Raw genomic sequence first — 24,086 nt, 5'->3', positions numbered from 1 at the left:
AGAAAAATAGCTAAGAAGCATTTACAGTACTGTCATCCGCTGAGGGGTTAAAACAAGAAAATAATGGGGTAATTCGGCCACACAGTCTGTAAATTCTCTTTAAAATTGTGCTACGGAAATCCAGGGAAGTAGATTGAGCTGTTTCAATGAGTTTGTCCATATCAGAACACTGGTTTTCTGGATATTTGTCTTTGCAGTCGTCCTCTTGCACGCTTTTCCTCATGCTGCAAGCAGTGCTCATATAATCACTGCAATGATGGTCAGGGTCTTTGCTCAGGTGAGTCATTGTAATGAATGGCTGCAGCAAAGCCTGATGGGGAGAGATCCTCTGGTCCCCGTCAAGGTGTAGCATCCATTTCAGAAGCTCCACAAATGCTCTGCGGTCCTCCAGCTCCCCGACCTCACCCCGTACAGGATAAAAGGTCATAAGGGCGTCCAGAGAGCTGGGTGGTTCAATGAAGCCGCTCCACTCGAGAGGTGTAGTATGGTTGACTGCTTCATACTCCTCTGCTGTCCTTAGTCTGTAGTGTAGACCTTCACTGGCTTCCTCCTTAGTGAAGAAGCGTTTGGTATATTTCCCGGCACATAGCACGTGCTCCTGTGGCTGACCCAGAACATCCACCATACACTTCATCATCTGGTATTCGCAGTCAACAGGGAAGAGGTTGTCAGCAATGTAAAGGAATACCAGAACGCAACCGACGCTCCAAACATCTATAGCCTCAGTGAAGGGAAGACCAAGGGCAGCTTCTGGAGCTCTGTAACCTTTAGGCTGTATCTTCATCCCGGGATGAACGCTGGAGACTACCTGAGCTAGACCAAAGTCTATTAACTTTACCCTGAGGGGGCAGTCCTGCTTGTTGACACACATGATGTTGTCTGGTTTGATATCTGTGTGTAAGATGCCAAGGCGCTTTAGAGCATCCAAGGCCACCAGCAACTGTTTGGCAACTGAGCGGATTTCACTCAGAGACATCGGCTCCCAATTTCGTCCTATGAGCAAGTCAAACAGATGACAGTCGAGCATCTCAAAAACCAGACAGGTATGACCCATATATTCAAACCTTTCAAAGAATTTAATGATATTGGCATGGTCTGGGTTCAAGCCACTGACCATCTTGAGCATGGCCAGCTCCTTCTCAGTATCCCTGATAAAAAAAGCATCCTTCTTAATGATCTTTACTGCCACTGTGTCCATGGTGGACTTTTTTAGGCACTTGGCCACCTTTCCAAAGCGACCTTCGCCCACAAACTCCAGGACGGTGTACGGGGAGGAGCCACTGTTTAAGATCTGGCCTGTCAGGACATTACATGTTATCAGCAGCACTGAGGAGAGAGACATGCAAAGGATACAGGGTCAGATTACTGTCCAGAATAAAATGTAATTACATTATATATATATATATATATATATATATATATATATATATATATATATATATATATATATGATGAAATGAACACATTTAAACATTTAAATGTTTCAAGATATCACTAGGATTTATTATTCAAACTGAGTGAAGAATGTTGAAAGATAATGCATTTAGTTATTGATTTAGATTTCACTCAAACCTTTTTAGACTCGCCACGGATAACACCAAACTGAGATTTAAACTTATTTTTATTTTGTTCATTTTCTTTGTTAAGGTGTAATTAATTTGTTCAACATATTGAGTTGGGTTTTTTTTCCCATAAGACATAAACACAATGTGAATTGGACTCATCTCTTCATTCCATCAAAGAAATGGAAGGAAAGGGGCAGGGGGTTGGTGGTGTAATACCAATTGTGCAGTGATGGGGACCAGAGTGTGACCAACAGTTACGCTGGTCCATGAAAAAAAAAATTACACAATTCATCTGATGTCCAGATCTCTTACTTAGATGTTACACAATCACATTACAAAATCAGAACATACGGTGTGAACTTCAAGTAAAAACATAGGCCCCAACCTATCACTCAGGCTGTACGAACACACAGTACATGAATACATAACACACCACATCAACTGTATGCACAAAATACAATGTAATCGCTTCTAGGTTCTCTCTCTTCTTACAGTACGCACCGTATGGTCTATACACAACCTATATTCACTTTCAACAAAACATGCATTTTCTCCTTGCCCATTTTTGACAGGTGTGAACAGAGCCACCAAAGATGACAATAGCCAGTGTTTAGGCTTCAATTATATTTACATTTATCATATCAGATTTGTACAAATAAATAATATAATTAACATTTTCCCACTGACACCAGCCAAAAATGTTTAGTTAGTTAGTTAGTTTGTTTGTTTTTAGCAATTTCATTTTCAAACAATCATATCATCAACACGTTGTCTTGCATACACAGGAAATCAATGACTAGGTTTTCCGGCTTTGAATTTATGACATATATTTCATATTATGTTATATTAATTGAACGTATCCATCTTGAGCCTACAATGACAAAAGGTTAAAGAATGTACTTTTTGGTTTTGCTGAAAAACCTCAAATGTGTCTTAGATTCATATATTTATATTAAGGGCTAGATTTCACAGACATAAATGTCACTTTATGAGAAGGAAGCCATGCATTCACAAACTAGTACAGGCATTACAAATGTTTTCGATCAGATATTCTGTGAAGCAAACAGCATTTAAAACTGTACAGTGCCTGCTGTATTGAATACAATGGTTTTGTGTAAATATACATTTAATGTAAATGATTTTAATGTAAAAGCCCCGAGCATTCATGAACTTCAACCTGCTTTGTATTTTTGAAGCATATAAAAACAAATGTACATATACAGAGATCTGTCATATTGAGTCACAGCATTAAAGCAACATTTTATTGGGCCAATTGGATTTTTTATTTTTGCTAGAGTTAAATCGTCGGTATTATTCGCCTTACGCAAAACGGCTATTAAAAGACAACGTCAACGTTGACATTTGTGTTTAATTTATTCGTAAACACTACAATGCGCATGCGCACTTTATTCGGGAGTCAGTACCTCAGCCAAATATAAATTGCTCCATTAATTACTGTTTGTTTTAGGTATTATGCTCTTCCGTAATTATGCCTATCCGTTCGTTTAATATGGGAAAACCTGACTGAAGACAGATTCATCTGCGAGGCAACGCCACAACAAACCCATCAAAGCGTCAAATCTTCGGCATGCAATTTTACAAGAAGCTGCAGCACATACGATGAAGGTACAGTATTGGTTAAACACTAGTCCAGTATATGAGTGTATCAAGTGTGTTATTCACACAAACTTTGGCTATATTTGAACTTACCTGAATCATGTGATGTATCTGAAGTTAGAGAGTTTATGCACGATGACATTTTCTTAAATGAGATGGTAAGAAAAACGGCATACAGTATTAGAAATTTCAAGTTGGGCAACTGGCTTTCATCGACATGATGTCCGGGGATTCTTTTTTAACTACTAGCAGATCCGCCTCGGAGATCTGAGATTGGGAGTTTTCATGTTGGATCGGGTCTTTTTGTCAATTTGTGTCCTGCGATTGACGAGCTGGACAATAGTTCTAGGTTTACGCCGCCTCGCGTCCAAAGTCAGCTGTCATCAGCTGAGGATGAGCGGTAACGAAAATGGACGGTGAACTCGTTCTGCTCTCTCCGGGGCGGTTACTGGTTTGATTGTTCACCAATTTCGACAACTGAGATTCTATATGACGTAACGGCAGGGGCGGGGCTGGGTTGAGCCTGGGTTATGTGTCCCCAGGAACACCGTGGATAGCGCTTGACCACGCTCAACCTTAAAGCTCGGAAAATACGGTACCGTAACACGATGTCATTGGCCACCGGACGGCGTCGACCCTGAGGCAAATTATTTGCATTTAATCGCGAGCAGCCAATCAAAATGACGACTACCTACACACTGCAGATGATGGCAAAAAATCATTAAAATCAAATCAAAAACACACAATGCAACACGGTATAACGCTGTCCGCGAGAGAGAGAAAGAGGGGAAAAAGAGACAGCGAAAGACAGACAGAGACAGAGTAAGTGTGTGTGTGTGTGTGTAGGCCTAACTTATTACTAGAATAGCATTCATGCTATGATTGTGTACTCATACGTTTTGTTTTTAGTGTTTCTTAAAGGCAGAACGGTGGCATTTGAATAAAAGTTGTGCTGTGGAACATCCACAAATTGCCTTTTTTTTGTCCTCAATTCAACTCAACTGTATTTATAGAGCACTTTCAAACAGCCATTGCTGCATACAAAGTGCTGTACATGGAGCAACTAACATATATACAACAATAAAGCAATAATCAGTAACAAAGATGGTAGTAGGCATCAAACAGTAAAACTAAGATCAAATTTGAGTCATGCTGAGTCAAATGCCAAAGAATGCAAGTGAGTTTTGAGGCGGGTTTTAAAGATGGGCAGCGAGGGGGCTTGCCGAATGTTCCGTGGGAGGTCATTCCAGGGAGAGGGACCAGCAACGGAAAAGGCTCGATCCCCTCTGAGCTTCCGTTTAGTTCTTGGTACTTCGGCGGATGAGCTCAGAGTTAAGATAAGATAAAATAAGAAAACCTTTATTAGTCTCGCATTGGAGAAATTCCCGATTCACAGCAGTAAAGTTAAGAAAGGAAGAAGCAGAACAACAAAATACTGTATAGGAGCTGCTGGAAAGGCAGCCACTCACGCGGCGCCATTTTGAATTAAGGTGGCGAGAATAAAGTCCTGAAATTATACATTCAAATGATTATTCTCCACAACTGGTGAGACCATAATTTTTGCCTGGGCCTTTTAAAAGCCTTATTTATTTCCTTGTGGTGTCATCGGAGATGCTGCGTCTCTTGTACTCGTGACGTAATAGTGAAACGGGCTTTTTAAATTTTCATCACTTTGTAGACTTTCATTACTGACGTTAAATTGAAGCCAGGGATTAACGATGTTTGTAAATCTAGAAGTTGTATGAAGGTTCAAAATAGAAACGAGCTGTTGTTCCCGTGGGTTGTCATGAATTCATAAGGAAAAGACGCATGCTTTAGTGATTGGTTAGCTTCCAGCGAGTTATCCAATGGCGTCGCAGTCCGCTCAACCAGCCACGCAAACGTACAGTACGCCCTTCACGTTGCTCACATGGATCGGCTCGAGGTGATCACGCCACGCCCCAGCAGAGCAGACACTAGCCGAACTCTCATGCGGGAGGAACAAACAGATTGTGTAACAGTTGCAAGACCCGCGGTCCCCTACAGCAACCCGTTGCTCGCTGCGGTCCCTTCCGTGCCAACCTTGAAAGCTCCACGATGCCGGGGCGGCGGCACTCACAGCGGCCTCTAAGCGAGTCAGTGCCCGAGAAGTAGTCGATGATATTCGGATGAAGTTTGTGAACCAAAGCGGTTCCATTTTTTTTGCCCTACTCGTTGCAACATTATGGGAGGAATGAAAGTCTCTTTGGCTGTTAAAATGGGATTGTTTTTGCACAACGTTGCCTCTGTCACCCCCACAGCTTCCACAACCGACAGGGTAAGCTGTCCTAAGCGAGCTCATTTCCTATGTCAGGGCTGTTAGCAAGCTGCTAGTTACCTGGATGAGTTAGAACATGCCGTGTAAACATTCACTCGTTTCTTAAACATAAAGCATACGGTGGTACGGACCATACGATACATGTATATATTACATTGCTGTTACTCACTGGCTACCTTTAGGATACCTTGTTGTCAACGACAACATTCCATGTTCGCTAGTTGCGCTCGCTAACATTACAAAGTTAAGGAAGCCTGGAGGAGTTGGGGCCTTGCTTTCGTAGGTTTTGGCCACAAGATGCATAAACATGATGTGAATGTCGCCATGCTACTCGCAACAGCCTAGCGTTTCTTTTCAGTGTGGTAACTTCATTTGCAGTTATAATTTAAAAGACACAATGTCAAGATGAAAACTGCACTCACCAGTTATTGCTTGCTGCACTTTGTTCAAGTCTCACTGGTCACATACTGATATGTTATGCCGCAGTACATCGTAACATTGTGTTCAATATGTTTAATGCTTTCTAATCACCAGAGTCTTCACATTGGGAGACAAAGATAGAGTTAAAATAATATGTTGGCAAAATGCAATGTACAGTACTGATACAAAAGTGCAGTAAACCTGGCAAGGGAGCAAAGTACTCAATTTAAAATGTTGGGTTGAGTTTCATGTTTTCGTATGACTCATTCCTCTTTGTAAACATGTCTCAAACCTGTGTATGTTAAACTTAGGGAATTTGTTGCTGGTAGTTGAGTTGGTCTCATTCTTGTAATAACTCCCAAAAAGAAATTAAGGAAATGGATGTGGGACAAACGGAGATCCATTTCGCAATGTTCAGAGCAATAGTGCAACAATGATCATGAAGTATGAAAACCATGCACAGTGACGGCAACCACAACAAATACAGCAAGAAAGGGCACTCTAGAGATGTGTCACTATGACATAATTATTTTCAATACAAAAATAGCACCGTGGTTTTCTTGCCAATTGAAGAGTTTGCATGCAGCATTCACTGTCCAAGATCTAAAGAGTAAGAGGCCGAGTATCCTCTCACATGCAAATGGTTATCACTCCTTTTTTCTTTCTATTCCTGACCTTTTGGAGCTGTACTTGTTTATAGGCACATGCACAAGAACCATAACAGAGTCCCAACATGCAACATTTCCACGGGTTAGTAATACACCATTGCATGTTTCGTAGACACAGGTTACATCACCCTTATAGCAGTGAAACTCGGCCATAACCTGAGGACCCCCTGTGCTTAGGAAATGATGCATAGCCTGGCAGCCGTGTGTTTGCTGTGTCTATATATCTTTTTGTTTATGCATGCCCTTGTAATGGCCGTTGACCAAGAGGAGGTGTCACATGGCTCAGGCGTATGTCAATGCCTTAACCGTTCACATATCAGCTGTATTTTATCAGCGTATCTGTGCCACCATAATCAGTCATAACAGTCATGATGATTAACTTTTACTAGCTCTGTTTTGTCACTTAGTCAACTATTCTAGCACCAGAATACCTACATGTCAGAAAGTAGACCTGTGCATGAATCGGTGGTGAGTGTATCTGCTGCTAAGTGGCTCTTTGGTCACATAGTGAGCCACACTCATGACCGAGCATTTTGAGTGACAGCGAAACCACTGTCTTCCGTTCACTGCATTTTCATTTTCATCTCACCTCTAAACACCACTAACGATGACGTTGAAAAGGTGTCATAATAGGGCTGTGCAATTGAATTTTAAGCATGATTCCAATTTTGGATTCCCCCAATCTTAAAATCATTATAATCAAAGAAAAAATTATAAATGTGCAGAACGGCGGCGTGTTTGAGCAATTTCCCATTGTGACAATACACTGACTGCATGATTTTGCTTGTGCAGCAAGCGTGTGATGTGGCTGTGATTCTTCCCACCCTGAGCGTGTGTTAAGCTGTTGAATGACACCCCTACTGATGTTTTTTTATTGACATTATTTTAGAATATCCTTGTTTTATTTTGCCACTAATTTAGTTTCTGGCTGTTCATTCAAGTTATAAAGTTACTTTTCAAGGATTCAAGGAATTTTTGTCATACCAACACACCTTTCCATATGAAATAGCACGAAATATATTACCTGTGGTCCCCAGGTTAGCCCAGGAAGTTCCAAAACTTAAGAAAATAAAAAATAGAACAATATACAATAAAAACAAGTGTGATAAAGAGATCAGGGAGATGCATATTCACATTCTGAATTTGTGCAAAGATGCACTGGAGCCGAAATGTGGTTCTCACACAGAGTGAATTAAGATGACTGGAGACGTAACGCCCCCAAGAAATGCCGGCAAACTCGTCACTAATTAAGTTTGGCTTTCAAAACCAGAACGAGTTAATTTGGCAAGCAACACGTAAAAGTAACACTCTGCAACTTGCACAAAGTCCAACATTTAACTGCACACTGAGAGGAAGCATAATGACAGGTAAAGTAAACATTTAATTAACTGCTCTGGGAAAGTTAAAATCAGAACATCACATTTCGGCAGAAATAAGATCTTTTCTTTCATCAATCTTTTTTTTCTTTGCAAACATTCAGTGCTAATGGCGATTTAGTATTACAACCCTTATACTAGTTCAGAAACAGCATCGCATGATTTGTTTAACATAATGCAAAAAAAAAAAAGATACTTTTTAGCTCAGTGCAGACCAGGATTTAGGTAACTGACCTTAGTACTGTTCACCGTTTCTGTTGACATCAATTTCTTCCACATATTGCGTTGTCCAATAGGGTGTGTTTTTTTTGTATACAAGGGCTGTTTTTGCAAAAGGACAAAACAGCGTCAGTACAATGGAGGACAAGCTGAAGACTCAAACTAACTGAATGGTTCGAGTATCAAGTGGCAAGACAGGCCCAGGTGGCCTGGTTGAGAACGTAAGCTGGGCAAAAGCCAGCAGATCAATGAAAACAGCAGAGGTTATCTGAGATGTCACATGGTTTTTTTGTTTTTTTTAACCAGTGAATTCCCTATTTCTGTTCAGCACTTTGAAACATGTCAAATAAGTTCAGAAGATTACAAACAAAATTTGGTAGCGGTATGTAAGGCTGTGGCCACTTTTATGTCAGCAGTTGAGGTTGTGATGATCAAATGGATTGTGTGGACTGATCTCCACTGCTTGGAAATTTCCATAGAGCAATCGTTGCTGGGCTAGATGTGTGTGTTTGAGTGTTTGTTTTCATGGAGGTCGGTAGGTTTGTGGGGCAAGAGAGGGCAAGAAGCAACATGTATGTTTGAGAGCCATTTTTGTGTGGGAGAATAATCTATACAGTAGTATGTGGTGGAGGGATGGGTGTGGGATTTGAATCGGATTTAAAAAACGATTCCATCCAAATGTCTTTCCTTTTATTGTACAAAAACAGGACTTTATTTCAAACTCATAGTGCAGAAAATGCACAAACGAGGGGACGCTAAACTGTACACCCAAATAAAAAAATAAAATAAAATAAAAAATGGACGTATTTACTTGCTCCTGGCTTCTAACTGGATGAAATGTCTTTGGCATTCGACTCAGCATGACTTAGATTTGTTCTTGGTGTTACTGTTTGGTGCTTTCTACCGCCTTTATTACCGATTTGTTTTACTGTTTATTGTATGTGTTAAATTGCTCCATGTACAGCACTTTGTATGCAGCGATGGCTGTTTGAAAGTGCTCTATAAATACAGTTGACTTAACTTGACTTGACACAGGTTGATCAATAGTTGGTTGCAGGCTGCAAAATACGCGCTGCGGGTGATCATTTTTTTGCGATCCCAATGAAGCGCATTGATTGACATGCCGTTCACATACTTTTCGCCGGAAGTTAGCCGAACAAATAGAGAAACATTACAAAACATGCTACTGAAGTACTACAAGTGCTACCACTATTTGTAATTTGTAGCAGGCCATGTCTGACCCTGGATGCTTTGTGATGTTTTTAAACATTTAATTTGAATTGTGGTTCGATCCATACCTTTCCTTTTCTTATTGTCTTGCAGAGCCTACTTCTCTGTGAAGGTGTCAACAACCAGAGCTACATGTGTGAGTCGGGTCACTGCTGTGGAGAATCTCAGTGTTGCAGTTACTACTATGAGCTTTGGTGTAAGTGTTCGGCTATTCCTAGACCATACTGTCAAAGTGTGCTAAATTGGCCGACGCCAACCCGCTAAATGCGGGTTAAAATCAATTTTGTTGGGAGGTAATAAAACGCATTGGCCACTTTGGCCAGTGATGCATAAGGCAATTGTGTTCGTCAGATTTACAGTCCATAGGGTTGGGTATCAAGTCTTGAGAATCGATTGGAATGGGACTATTCTCACAGATTTGTCTGCGTTTTAAATTTCCGGTTCCCCGTTACGTTGGCTAGTCCGTCAACCCGAAGAAAAAGACGCCCAACGAAGAAATGCGCCCATACGTGCGTTGATCAAGCGGGTGCACCCAATGGCAGTCACAAGTGTGGCTTCACTTTGTTAAACTAAATAAAGAGTCGCCTTAGTGCAACACTTAAAATAAGATGATATTGTGCAAAGGAGGTTGCATGACGGAGTGATAAGTCTGACGAGCTTGAGTCTTCCTCCCACTCCAAGCCTCAGCTAACAGCGCGCCGAACCTCTCTGTCATAATTGGGTGAGTTCAATAATAAAATGAATCGACTGCCATCATTGATGCATCTAACAACTAAATAGTAGATCAACTGATGTGCAAATAACCAGTTAACATTTGCAAATGTAGAGTAGTGAAAATATCCGCAAGTGCCAAACCACAGGTGTGCGGGGTCCACTGTAAATTCTTTCAAGGGAGGGGAGATGGCAACAGGGGCAAAAAACCCATTTTATAAGTAGGGGAAAAAAACACTTCAGTCAAACAATCCATTTTGTTTTGATTTAGAAACATTTCCCCCCATGAGAAATTACGTAAATAGAACTAATTTGTTTTAGAGCCAAACTGGTCTCAAATCATCTCATTCATGATGGTCAATGAAACTTTTGTGCAACTCATGACCCATAGTGATCCAGAAATGGTATCTTGAAATCAGACTTGTATGACCTTGAGATTCCAATTTGTGGGAAAATTATTCACACAAGTACATCTGCAATTTTCACGTGTTTTTAAAAAACCCATAAATATATGCACGGTTCTCACTTTTTTTGGGTGTTGTGTGTGCGCATTTGTCTCACGGGCCAAGGCAAAACGAGCTCGAGGCAAATAAAAACGGTTGTATATTGTTTCCTGACTTGTTTGCGATAAACACATAATAGAAGATCAGCGAAAGGCTCATTGTTCGTTTTTCCATTTCAAATATTGATAAATGAGAAGTCATGACATATGCACACACAACAATAAAACGTGAAAATTGCAGATGTATTTGTGGATCTGAAAAACGTGAAAATCACGAATGTAATTATGTGAATAATTTTGACACAAATCGTTCCTCATACAAATTTAGATTCTTAAGTTTATGGGCAATTGTCTAAATTGGAAAACCAGTGGTAGGGAGATTTCTTGGTCAAATTGCAGAATGCAGAATTTTGCCCGAAAGACCATTAAAAGCTGTGATTAGGTATGTGTGTGCATTGTCAATGTGGGCCAGGAAATATGTCAAACTCACCACACTGACGTGTTATTAAAATGAAAATACGATTAAACACAGTATTTGATAAGTCTACATCGGTTGTTGTCAAACATCTTGTTCTCAAACATGATTAATGTATGTGGATTGTCCCTTATTGTAGGGTTTTGGTTGGTCTGGGTTATCATCTTCATGTTGAGCTGCTGCTGCGTGTGTCACCATCGCCGCACCAAACACCGACTGCAGCAACAGCAGCGGCAGCACGAGATCAACCTCATTGCTTATCGTGAAGCACACAACTTTCCCTCAGTGCCCTTCTACTTCAGTAAGACTTGTTTTACATACATCAATGCACATGTTGATACTAATTTGTTGGTGAATTGTCTTGTGGCGTTATCCCGACCCAGTCTCACTTCTGACATACCATTGAGCTAGAACAAGGGTGTCAAACTCGTTTTAAGATAAGATAAGGTAACCTTTATTTGTCCCACACTGGGGAAATTTGCGGTCTACAGCAGCAAAATTGTGTGGGGGGGGGGGTGGACAAAAGTGTTTCATTGCACAAAATAAATGTTTCTGTAAAGAACTGTACACAGTTCAATATAAGTGCAATATAAAATATAGCATTAGCAATATATTTCTAGAATAAATATAATAAATTAGCAATAGCATAGAAAACACAGCAGAAGGTGGCTGTGCTATTTACAATGGTTACAGGTTTTCACATATGTTTATTCAGCAGCCTCACAGCAGTCGGTAGGAATGAGCGGCGGTATCTCTCCTTCTTGCATTGCGGGTGTAACAGTCTCTGGCTGAAGGAGCTACCCAGTGCTGTCAGGGCGGGCTGGAAGGGGTGGGAGGGACTGTCCATCATAGCTTTTAGTTTAGTGAGCATCCTCCTGTCGCGGGCCACGTTGTAGTTCGGGTTTCCCTTGGAGGGCCGGTATGAATTTTGGGAAACCATATAAATGTTTAATCCCCTCCACATACACAGCGCACCACAAATTGATGAATAACTAGTTTTAAAATCTGAAGTCAAGAATAATGACTATTATTGTAGATTACTTATGACAATTTGAAATTTTGGTTCAGACTTTAGCAAGCATCATGGAACTTAACATGCTTGATTTTCTTTTGCGGACCATATAAAATAGTGTGGCGGGCCAGATCTGGCCCCCGGGCCTTGACTTTGACACCTGTGAGCTAGACAGTGGCAGTGTGTTGTTCTGCACTCCTTAACATTCATGTAATGATCAGCGAACGAGAAATGACAAAAGTATAGGTCGCTTGCACGCGTCTCCGAGCAAGGCAGTCTGGGAGGCCTTTTTTTTCCACCGCAGCTTGAGAGGATACATGCGCTGCACGCACGCACACACAGCAGTCAACAGTGATGATCAACTTGTTTTATTATGGCATTTTCAAACAATTTTGATTACTTCTGAGTTGATCTACAACCACGATACTGGCAGAAAGTTACTCTGGACGACTCGACCCAAACACACTGTCCAAGATTTTTCAGAAGCGATCCAGACATTGTTTACTTCCTGGTGTTGATGACATCCATGTGAGTTTGGCTTTCTGTCCTCTGATTGGACGAGCAAGGGAATCCTAACATCACTTCTGGAATGTTAACGTTGTCACTCTGCCACCGTGGGGTATACAAGCAGCTCAGTCACTTTCAGGCCTCCGTAGCGAGTTGGAGTTGGAATAGTAGCGTTTGCCAACAACTTTATTTCAAATTTCACATAAGTGATTTATGAGCACAGCATTTGGTTGGAACAAGTATTTTGGTCATAGTTTGTGACTGCTGCTGTCAGTAACAGCGAGACCACGCCCAACTAGCAAGCCCAATGGTCCTCCAGGCAACGCCACAAATATTGATTGCATTAGTGAGGGGTGGAGAGATGTGTTGTCAGATGGGTGAGTTACCCTTTAAGCCAGGGGTGTCCAGACTCAGTCATCAAGGCTGGCAGTCCTGCCTGTTTTCCATCTCCCCCTGCTTCAGCACACCCGATTAATATGATCAGGATAATTGTCAGGCTTCTGCGAAGCTTGCTGATGAGCAATTCTGTTTCTGTGCTTTTTGACCACTTTTTAGTGGTGGCATTTCAGGATTTCTCCGTGATATCTCCCATTTTATTTGTGTTATCATTGCTTCACATGTCACATATTTCAGATTTATCAAACCCGTCAAGTCTGATGCTCATTCTTATCTTCGTAAAGGCATCATTGATATTACAGCTCTTGGACTGAATCTGATTTACTCATCTTCCTCTCTAGGGTTTCTACCAAGCTATCTGCTGCCAGATTACGAAGAAGTAGTGAACCGTCCACCTACTCCTCCACCACCCTACAGTGCCTTACACACAGCAGCATCCTCAGCAGTCTCACAGCCTCACCTCGAGCAGCAGGATGGACGCTGTCCAGACATTCAACCGGCCACAGCAACCCCCAACTCGGACGGCCTGTGCAACAGGCCCAGTGTAGAGGAGCCACAACCGACTGCTTTCGATTTAATGCCAAATGTTGACAACAAGCCTGCACAAACAACGCAGGATTCAGGCATGTTACTTTTGTCAGAGGGGATTAGTAGGGAGAGACTCAACCTTGAGGATAAGACGAGCGACTGCAAGGATGCTCTTTTGAAGGACCCGTCAGATGACAAGGAGCGACTCCCAAATGGTAGAAGGCGACGGTTTACAGGTGACTCTGGGATTGAAGTGTGTGTGTGTGGCTCGCGTGGGAACAATGGTTGTAGTGGAGCAGGTGGCTTGGAAGGTAAAGAGTTGCGGGAGCTGGAGAGCCTGCTGGGCCGTGAGGGATATGAGGAGGAGGCTGGAGACTTTTGTGATAGTTGTGTTCACCGGTCTTCGTTCAGTGTGGAGGAAGAGCCGGCGCTCGGCGGGTCGGAAAGGCGAGCGGCACCAGGATCCTCCCAGCCGGCGCACCAAACAGGCAGCGCGTCACTGCACCCTCCAGTCTGCCTCCTCCTCCACACCATCAATGAGCAGGAGGGTCCACACCACAGCACCAGCACTGAGCCACAATTTTGAAACACACACCGTAGCTGGATCACGGAAGCTTTTTTTGGGACACAAATAAGGGGCTTCAAACCTCAAGATTTTTAAAATGAGTATCGGTGCAAATTATTTGTGCGATCCAGAAGTCAAATTTCAAAACAGTGACTGATGACAAAGCTCTGTTCTACACACTGGAACGTGAAGTGGGCTTGACTAACGTGTGTGTGGACAGAAGACAGTTTGTGCACACGACGCACCTCGCACAGTTGCTGTCTTTGCATCCTGTGATACATATTGCAAAGACTGGACCCCTGTGGCTGGAAGATGGCTGATCTCACCCAGCAGGTGTTTGGAAATTAGTTACTATAAGACACAGTCAACAAGCCCTTCTCATATGTCTGTTGGAGCAATCAAGCGTATATTGTAGAAACATCTGACCTGGACCTGAATGTGCTTTTTTTTTTTTTTTTTTAATCCTCCAGCAATTCTGAAAGAAAATATTTTCTTGTGCTTGATCTGAACCACTAGCGCATTAACGAGTGTTTATGTGAGCTGTTCCTACTTTGCACAAATTTTATTTATGTTTTTTAAATGAAGCTTTTAACGAAGACTATCATTTTGATTTTCACATTTCCGTCTTAAATTGCAGCACATATCTTGTTTCTTTGGGGCTCAAGTGCAACAGATTCACTTGTTGCTTCATGAATTGCCTTTTGGTTAACTTCCTGAATGTTAGCAGTATGTGCCTACCCAGAGAGCTGATATGGGGAACATCAGCTCCTCTGAGTCATTTGAGCAGATTAACACCTCCACCAGCAGTACAGTATAAAGCACTGAGCTTCTTTGCCGTATTTAAATTTACCAACTTACCGTACCCTACCCAGTCATCTACAGTAAAATGGTATTAATACGTTACTGTTTAGTATTTGTGTGTAGAGTTAAGTATGACAACAATCACATATATGTGATAATTTGCACTCAACAATGGGAAACATTTGCCCATGATATACGTTTGTGCTATGTAACCACCTGAGGTATGGATTGTCTTGTGTTTAAAAGCTGCCCGCTACTCCCCAACACAGACACACAGTTTGGTATTTTGCGGGGAGTTGAAATGGTGCGGACATTTTACTTGGTCTGTTTATAAAGCCATTTCATTCATCCGTGATCGTGGTAATCCTCAATACAACTGTAGTCGAAATGGCAAAATTACCCATTTATTATAATAATATGCAACAACTGTAGACTGGAATAGAGGCTCTTAACAATAAAACTACTTGTGTATAAATACCTAAGGAGTTGCCTATTACTGAATGTCAGTTCACAAAACATTCCTGTTAGGTGAATGTGAACAGTTTTAAATTATGAATGTTGACAGTGCTGCACTACAAAAAATGGCCACTTGTAAAAGATCAATTAATTGATCTCTAACCTGCTGGTAGAACGTTGCACATCTGCCCCCGTCAAAAATAAATGTAACCACAATTTTAACAGATGAAGGATGTAGTCGGACAAAGGATTCTGATTACACTTTGACTGTGATCTAAAAATGTACTTTGTTGTAGAAATACATTTTGCAGACCTATGGAAGATCCAGCAAATTTGACAAAGCACAATGTTTTCATCAGCCAACGCAGACGTTCACTGAAAAGATTAAAAATATGTCCCAAACTAAAAATAACTGAAACACAAATTCTTTTAAGCTGTCTTGTTGAAACTAATCAAAAGTCGATCATAAATACTATCTGTGCAGTATAAATTGTGCAACTTGTGGTACATGTAAGCGCAAGGATGAGCTATAGTTCACATGAGCAAAACCATTGAGAGTGTACCGATATTTAATTTTTAAAAAATGTATAACATTGGTAAGCCACTCTATTTTCAAATCTACAATCATGTGGCAGATTTTAGCCGGAAAAAGTAGCTATATTTGTTTTAGCCTTCATGTCCTTGTGTGTCAAATTGAGACTTGTGCTGAATTTTTGTGACGAGTACATGATGATTGAACATTCTTGTTCAACCCCAATCAGGTTAAATCATGCCAAAGACTCACTCACTTCACGATGTGGATGTGCACATATTCTTTGAATGTCAACACCAACCAAGATGGATGTACTTTTAATAAAGGTTTCAATTTTAATAAAAAATTGTCATGTTTTTTATTTAGTACCCTTATCTTGCTACATTACAATCATCCAAGGTATCACGGAATTTTAACCATTTAAATACAAATATTTTTTTCCCAAAGAAAGGATTAGTGACGTCACTCTGTTGACATTCTCAATGTGAAATGTGCATAGTTGTGTCCCAATTGTAAGGGGAAAAACCTGTTGGTTTATAAAAGTTAGAGGCGTGTTTTATTGGACGGCTTGATCACCAAAATGCATACTTTGACGTCAGAGTTGTCTTAGCGATAATAGGAGCAAAGATATGGGCTCTCGAGTATTTTAGGGTGAATTGTGAAACCGATAGCCCACTGCAATGAGCACTCATCTTGTTTAGAATAGTGCAGCCCAGGGTGTGCTGTGGTGCAGGAAGTGAACTCTGAACCTTCCTTCTTCAACTGGACTTTTTGCTAGTCCACTGTCGACTGCGCCGAGTACTCAAAACAAGCTTTTTCCTCTGAACAGTTTTCTACACCGATCTCACTCACAATCTACAATGGCAGATAAAACTAGGTAGGAATACAATTCAATCCGTTTCGAATCCGACTATAGTATCTCGTTTCCATTTCATTTAGCCTAGCTTTTAGCATTGAGAGCCTGTGACGCTTGTATTTATACATGGCACGTCTCGCTTACTCATATCCAGACTGACTTTTCAACAAGCTTTGCTTTACGTGTGATGAGGTATATAATGCATTTAATACTCTTTTTTTTTCTTAAAAGCTTTGTGGATACCATCGTTCACCAGGATGTTAAGGTAGGATCAACATTTTCTTGATTGCAGTCATCTAAACACGAAAAACCTTTATCTTATCATAGCCTGGTAAACATCCATTGAGGCTGCCTCTTGATTATTTTTGGGGGGCAGCTGATCAATGGTGAATGTGTTTTGCCGGATCGTGCTCTTCGTTCAAGTTCTTGATCTTACAAGTGTACCTGTACATCCAAATCCCCTTTTGTGACTTCAAGGTTTATGTCATCTCTTGGTAGGATTACTATGGAAAGAAGTTACAGAAGACCTCAGACCTGAAGAGTAATGCTTGTGTCGCTCCAGCCCAGCCCTACCCAAATTTCATCCTTAATGCTCTGAAGAAAGTACACCCTGATGTGACTGACAGGTTGTCACCGATTTTTATTTTAAGTTTTTTTTTTTTTTTTTTGCCAAGTATTGTTGGTTATATTTTGGAATGGGTTTCCCGTTCCCCCAGATACTATGGTTGTGGTCTGGTGGTGCCAGAGTGTTTGGAAGGCTGCAGGATTCTTGACCTGGGCTGTGGGAGTGGCAGAGACTGCTTCATGCTGAGTCAACTGGTGGGAGAGGCTGGCCATGTCACCGGCATTGACATGACTGAGACTCAGGTACTTATAGAATTAGTGCCGGTGCTATTGAGTAATAAATAAACAACAAAACCAAGCAACCAATAAACACTACCTCATGCTTGGCATGTGTAGTAGTAACACTCACTGCCAGAGAGGTACGGTTTTTTTATTTATTGATAGATTTGTGTGTAATCAGACTCCTGCAGCTTCTAGCATACATATTGTGGAAGCAAATACATTGGAGCCACTCAGGGCCAACGCAAACTGTTTCCCGTCAAAATAAGCCAATAATGAGCATCCAGAAGTACTGTAGTCCTTTGTTTATTGATCATATATTTGGACCACAAAAGCATAATTAAAATGTTCTATGTTATCTAGCTTGAAGTGGCCAGGAAACATGTGGACTTTCACATGAAGGAGTTTGGCTACAAGAAGCCCAATGTTACCTTTGTCCAGGGCTACATTGAGGCCTTAACAGAGGCGGGTCTGGAAAGTAACTCTTTTGATGTTATCATGTAAGATGTAATTCTTGCCTCCTCCTCTCACATTGTAAAACTGCATATTTGTGGACATTTTTTTTTCTTCTAATTGTCACTTTTTTTTTTTATCACTTAGCTCCAACTGTGTGGTGAATCTTTCTCCAGAAAAGAAGCGAGTCCTGGCTGAAGCCCACAGTGTGCTAAAGGTACACTCTAACTCACTGTTGAAATGGGAAAACATTATTTTTATTTTTCTCAATTAAAGTTTTCAAGCATTCCATGGGAAGAGTAACTGTAGACTGTCAGAGATATTTAAAGTTGGACACCAGAATTATTTTACATTCTAACTGACCAAAGTACTTGTCCCACGTTATTTATAATCTTAACTGTGCCCATCACAGATTTAAGGACACTCTTTCACCCCTTTCTGTTCTTAATGCATTCCTCCAGAACTCCATTCCACAGCATTTCCTCAAAATCTGTGTGTACACATGCATGTGGCCAACCCTCAGTGAGACATTGTCACCTTGGCCACCCCATTGAAAATTGTCCCAGGTTGTGATGTTCTCTTCATATACAGTGGACGCCCACGATGAATAGGGACCAGGCTGGCTTGCAAATAGCAAAAATCTGTGTATAATTGATGACCATTGAAATGCAGAAAAAAATGTAACCCAGAAAATGTTTTCAAAAAAGGCTGCTAAAAATTCAATATGTGGTTTCCTCAAAAAACACGGGTGAGGGGAGTTGTAGGTCCAGGGGCAACCCCCCCCCAAAACAACAACAAAAAAAAGCTTAAAATATAGAATTTAAAAAAAATATCAATGTGCGAATCCGCTGGTCCTGAACCCTGAATATTCGAGGGTCCGCTGTTATTTCATTTGGCAACTATACAAATTTCCACTGTAAATTTCCAGATTTTTGCACCCTTTTGTCTAAAGCAGTCAAATATTTGTGTTAACCATGCACTGTACTTGCTGTACTGATGATTAGGATGGTGGTGAGTTTTACTTCAGTGACATCTACAGCAACGCAAGACTGCCTGAGGAAATTAAAAAGCACAAAATCCTGTGGGGTGCGTATTGCGATGTTATACTGATATACGCGTATATAAGCTGCAGACATCTCAGTGGAAAATCTCATGGCAGGGGAGTGTATAGGTGGCGCAATGTGGTACAAAGATCTCCTACAATTGGCCGAGGAAGTTGGATTCAGTCCACCGAGGCTCGTTACTGCCAGCATCGTCACTGTTGACAACAAAGAACTGCAAGCCATTCTGGGTTTGACGCTCCTTTCCTCCTTTCATGGATTGCATGTTGTGTCATGGTATCTTGTCAAAGCCGAATCCAATACAGTTTATCCCTCAAGATTAGTTTGAATAAACAAAACACAAACCAACGTGTTTCCATCTTTTTTTGTTACATTCCAGGGGACTTCAAGTTTGTCTCTGCCACATACCGTCTCTTTAAGATCCCGAAAGGCAGCCCAAAGCCATGTAACGTCATTTATAATGGAAACATTACAGGGGCAGAGGACTCTCTCCGCTTTGACTGTCAGTACACCTTCAAGGTCTGTATAAGCTCCTGCAGAATCCGATCAAGTCCAGGGACTATTGAACTGAATGTTTGCTTCTGCCAGGTTGATCAAGTGGTCGAGGTAGATGGTGAATTAGCCGCCATCCTGACCCATTCCAGATTTGCACAGGACTTCACTTTCCAGCCACCAAGCGGCTCCTGTGGACCTTGTGGAGTCAAACCGAAGGTCAGTAATACTTGAAACACAGGTGACAAACTTGAGGCCTGGGACCAGATCTGGCCCGCCACGCCATTTTTGTGGCCCACTAAAGCAAATCACGTCAGTCTACTTCATGTTTCTTGCTAAAATCTACACCACAGTTGTCAAATTGTCTTCACTTTTATATACTTCATCACGTGTTTTTTCACCTTTCAAACCATCTTTTTAAAATCATTTGCACAGTTGCACTAACTATTTTCCCTGACTGTTAATTTTCCAAACTAGTTTTCCATCAATATATTGTGCATATTCAATACTATTGTTATATGATTTCGCAGTCACAAAGGCCATCTGAGGGAAATTCAGACTACAAAATGGTTCTCGACCAATGATGAGTTTCTGCGAAAACGTATTAAATTACTTTGGGTACCAGAGGTGTGTTTGAAATTGTGGACACACCCTGAGAGGCCCATTGTCGAACTTCATAGAGTTATATCCAATAAAACATTTTCAAACACACACTCACATATGCACGCACAAGGTCAAGCACCTGTCCCAGAGTCATAACCAGTCTGTGGAGTCATGCCGGGAACCTGGAACAGGAAGGAATGTTCCCTTCTCGAGCTCATGGAATGCTATCGTGTCAGCTCTAATGGTTATTCTGTGAATGCATACATCCACAAAACAGTGACGGATGCTGGTCTGTCAAGGAGGGGAAGCTCAATTTTGGCCGACATCATAAAATGTGCCCGTTTATTTATACGTGGATTCTAGTCTCTGTTCCTTTTCAAGAAAATTATCTGTGACCCTGTCATACCAACAAGGCGTCTTTTCCAGGGACTTAACTAGTGTCCTACAACTACAGCAACTACAATATAACCCACCAGAAATAAAAGATTAATTTGTCGCTAATCGTTTTCAACAAAGAGAGTGTCGCTCCGATGATTAGAAGAAGTCTCCAGTTCAACTTAGAACAGAATGAGAATTGAAAAATGCTCCCACGATGCCTACACCAAAAGATAGGTGATTAGCTCATTTCGCTGTCAATCAAAAAGAGATTCAGCCTCAGACAGATCATCCAATCATCATGCAGAAAGGCTCAGCATCCAGGCCAGCCCACAAACGCCCACTGTCCATAGACTCCCAGAGACGCTGAGCGTCCGATGGGCGGGACAAAACCAGCATTTATCCTATGACTCGTCTCGTTTCAATGCATTGGGACAACCTGCCTTGAACTCTCTTGACGCCCGGCGTCCGCGCCTGTCGACGCTCAGCGTCCACACAGTTTAAAGTACAGTGAAGCTGCGGGAATGAATGAGAAGCGAGTCGCGTCGTAACCAGTCTTAAGAAGCTGATTCAGAACAAAAGTTAAGCGTGTTGTAGCACATATTTAGTCAATGACATGTACACACAATTGTATGTACACACATATATTTGAACACTTATTTTTTGACATTTTAGGGGAAACTGAGCTTCCCTTGCAGTCTTAGAGCAATCACCTCTGCCACAAACGGTACAAGATGTTTTCATCTCAACCCTTATCCATTAATCACATACAAATATATATTCTTTACAATTTCCCAACTTAAAATATGCATTGTGACTTCAGTGACAGTACTGCTAACTTAAAAGTACAGTGGCAGGCGGTGCGTTTCAGACCCGGGCCCTCACTGGGGACTTAATCAAAATACTTATTCAGGGACCCAGGTCTGATAGAAGAGATCAAGAACCTCACAACTCCAGTCATCTGACATTAAAAGACTTGTTTCATTAGATCTGTTTATATTATATAGAATAGGATGTCACACAAATCTGAAATATCTTTTTCCACATTCCTTCAAATTGTCTTGAATGAAACTTTGGAAGCATGTAATATGATATTGTGATCTTTGCTTTACCCCACCCCCTCACCCAAACAGGCACTTGCAGAGGATCCTTTCCAGTTTGCTGTGCAGCTGCCGAAACAGAGTCCAAGTTCAACCACAGGGGGATGCTGCAGTACCAAGTCTGCAACCTGCTGCAAGTGATTGCCTTGAGTGCAGCAACCCAGCAGCACCAAGTTGACACGAGATCAGTGGTTCTCAACTGTTGTCATCCTGCGACCCGTATTTGTCGCCAAGTCTTGACCCACTTCTACAAAAGTTAAGAGTAATAAAGAAAATGCATTCTTAAAAAAAAAAAGAAAAGCCTTTGAAAATATGACCCCGCATTATGTGTCCGTGACCCACTTTAAGGTCCCAACCCACCAGTTGAGAACCACTGCCGTAGATAATAGAGTCCAAATTCCATTTTTAGAGTTGAGAACGATTACTTATTCACACATCAACCCATACCGCATCATTGTAATGCAATATCAACTTTATTCATTTCAAAGTAATGTTTAAGTATCAATGACTAATTGTGGTAATTTTGTTTAAAATGGACAAACTCAATAAGATTTTATTGACAATCCTTTGTGCTTTGCACAAGCGTGAAGAGTCTGTACACGTAGTCAAAATAGTTGGTACCCTTCCATTAAAGGAAGAAAAACACAATGATCACTGAAAGTGTAACCTGACAGGAATGTTTCAAAAGGTAAATTGACAAGCCTAAGAGCTTCTAGAAAAATGTTCTATTTTTTTTTTTCTTCCATGGATGAGACAAACCTGGAACTTCTCGGCATGTGACAGCTCTGTGTTTACTTTAAATGAAGTGATCCAAGAAAATAAGTACTGGGCTTGGTTATGTACTGGGCCTGCTTTTTCTTCATCTGTCAGTTATTTTTTAATCTCTACAGGATGCAATGATACCTCAACCCATAAGGCCTTTTGAATTGAAATTTGGACTCAGCTGCTGACCATAGGTTTTTCAACAGTATATGCACCCATACAAACAGTTAAAAACACCCAATAATGGGGGGGCGAAAAAAAAACCATCAGACTATTTTCGAGTGGCCATCTATGTGCCTTGATCTAAATCCTCCTGCACATCTGTGGAATGCAAATGCCATAGTAGCACTAAATATATGATTAACAAAAAAAAAAATCATACAAATGTATTTTTTTGCAAGTGTTCAATCTGTATCTTTATTTGTTGAGTGTGTTCAAATAGTTGTATATATTTTAAATTCTGTAGAGTACATTTCAAGGTCTTACTTGTCCTGTAACATTCTTTGTTGTTAATAAATGGGAATCAGAATTATTAAATAAAAATTATTGTGCCACATTATTGAATGGATTTTTGCACCAAGTTCAGCACAATTTGTGACAGTGTAATACTTACAAGAGTCTATAATTTTCAAAAATTGGTTTCAAAACTTGCATTTTATTACCTGTATAGGATGTGTCTTCTTTGGAGAACATACCTCTTATTCAAGGTAATAATAGAAATACATTTTATTTACAAAGCACTTTTCATTGAAGCAAAATCTCAAAGTGCTACAAAATGCTAAAAATGACAAAGTCAATAAAAACACCAAAACCATACGATCAGACCGAACAAAACCGTTGGTCGTAAAGGCCTAAGTCAAGGCTGTCAAACTCATTTTTGTCACTGGCCGCATTGTAGTTTCCTCAGAGGGCTGTTATGACTGAAACCATATAAAGAAGTCAAGTGTAATATAGTTTATTCAACTATTGTTTAAGTTACTGCAATGAGGGCTTTGCTAACAAGAACATTCTTGAAATATAGCTGTTATTTATTACATATGAGAATTTGACATTTTGATACAGATTTTAGCAAGCATCATGGAAGTGGAGATCTTTTATTTGTTTTTGTGGGCCACATAAAATGATGTAGCAGGCCAGATTTGACACAATGGCCTAAGTGTGTGTGGGTGTGTGGGGGGATCTTCAGGCTGTTTTTAAACCTTTCATGCACCCTGTAACCTGATAACATGATAAGCTGTCCTCTGTAGTAACTGCTGTCCCTAAAGGGTTTTAAAGGAGTCCAGAGACTGAAGATTTCTCAGATGCTCAGGGAGGACGTCTGGAGAGTCTGTGTTTTGGTTGGCCTGGAAAAGCCTTGTGATAACCCAGGAGGAGTTGAAAGAAGTGTCTGGGCAGAGGAAATGATTGGGCTTCCCCGAGAAAGCTACTGCCTCCACGACCCGGCCCCGGGATAGCAGATGTAAATGGATGGACGGATGAATGGATGAATACGTTTTGGAACGAACCTGAAAAGGTCAAAATCAATTATTGTTTAAAAGAGGCTCAAATGCAAAGTACAAAAAAATCTGTAAATCAAGTATATGTTTGTGAACTGTATTGCATTTGCATAATTATGCTGCCGGCACAGAGTATGTACACACAATTAGGTGCAGTTGTGTCTAAATT

The 24,086-nt window shown here is 40.9% G+C and overlaps 3 protein-coding genes across 3 annotated transcripts; 2 read left to right on the top strand and 1 right to left on the bottom strand.

Moving 5' to 3' along the window:
- Positions 1-10: 10 nt before the first annotated feature.
- On the bottom strand, positions 11-3,324 carry LOC147200566 (homeodomain-interacting protein kinase 2-like). Its single transcript, XM_086119187.1, has 2 exons — positions 3,276-3,324; positions 11-1,326 (listed from the first exon to the last, which is right to left on the bottom strand). Exons 1-2 carry the CDS (start codon positions 3,322-3,324, stop codon positions 11-13), a joined length of 1,365 nt encoding a protein of 454 aa, XP_085975313.1.
- A 1,787-nt stretch (positions 3,325-5,111) lies between these two features.
- Positions 5,112-16,216, top strand: wbp1lb (WW domain binding protein 1-like b). Its single transcript, XM_086120808.1, has 4 exons — positions 5,112-5,478; positions 9,485-9,587; positions 11,219-11,380; positions 13,336-16,216. Exons 1-4 carry the CDS (start codon positions 5,386-5,388, stop codon positions 14,106-14,108), a joined length of 1,131 nt encoding a protein of 376 aa, XP_085976934.1. The 5' UTR covers positions 5,112-5,385; the 3' UTR covers positions 14,109-16,216.
- Positions 16,217-16,512: 296 nt separating this feature from the next.
- Positions 16,513-22,977, top strand: LOC147200564 (arsenite methyltransferase-like). Its single transcript, XM_086120748.1, has 11 exons — positions 16,513-16,753; positions 16,964-16,997; positions 17,231-17,358; positions 17,449-17,599; positions 17,939-18,075; positions 18,176-18,245; positions 19,033-19,114; positions 19,188-19,319; positions 19,469-19,608; positions 19,678-19,800; positions 21,693-22,977. The coding sequence occupies exons 1-11, from the start codon at positions 16,737-16,739 to the stop codon at positions 21,798-21,800; spliced, it is 1,122 nt and encodes a 373-aa protein (XP_085976874.1). The 5' UTR covers positions 16,513-16,736; the 3' UTR covers positions 21,801-22,977.
- The last annotated feature ends 1,109 nt before the right edge of the window (positions 22,978-24,086 follow it).

This window comes from Hippocampus guttulatus, chromosome 9 (assembly GCF_054856545.1).
Source record: "Hippocampus guttulatus isolate MCC_2025c chromosome 9, RoL_Hgut_1.0, whole genome shotgun sequence".
Classification (NCBI taxonomy): Eukaryota; Metazoa; Chordata; class Actinopteri; order Syngnathiformes; family Syngnathidae; genus Hippocampus; species Hippocampus guttulatus.
Note: the sequence above shows the minus strand (reverse complement) of the source record. Positions and strands in the feature narration are given on the sequence as shown.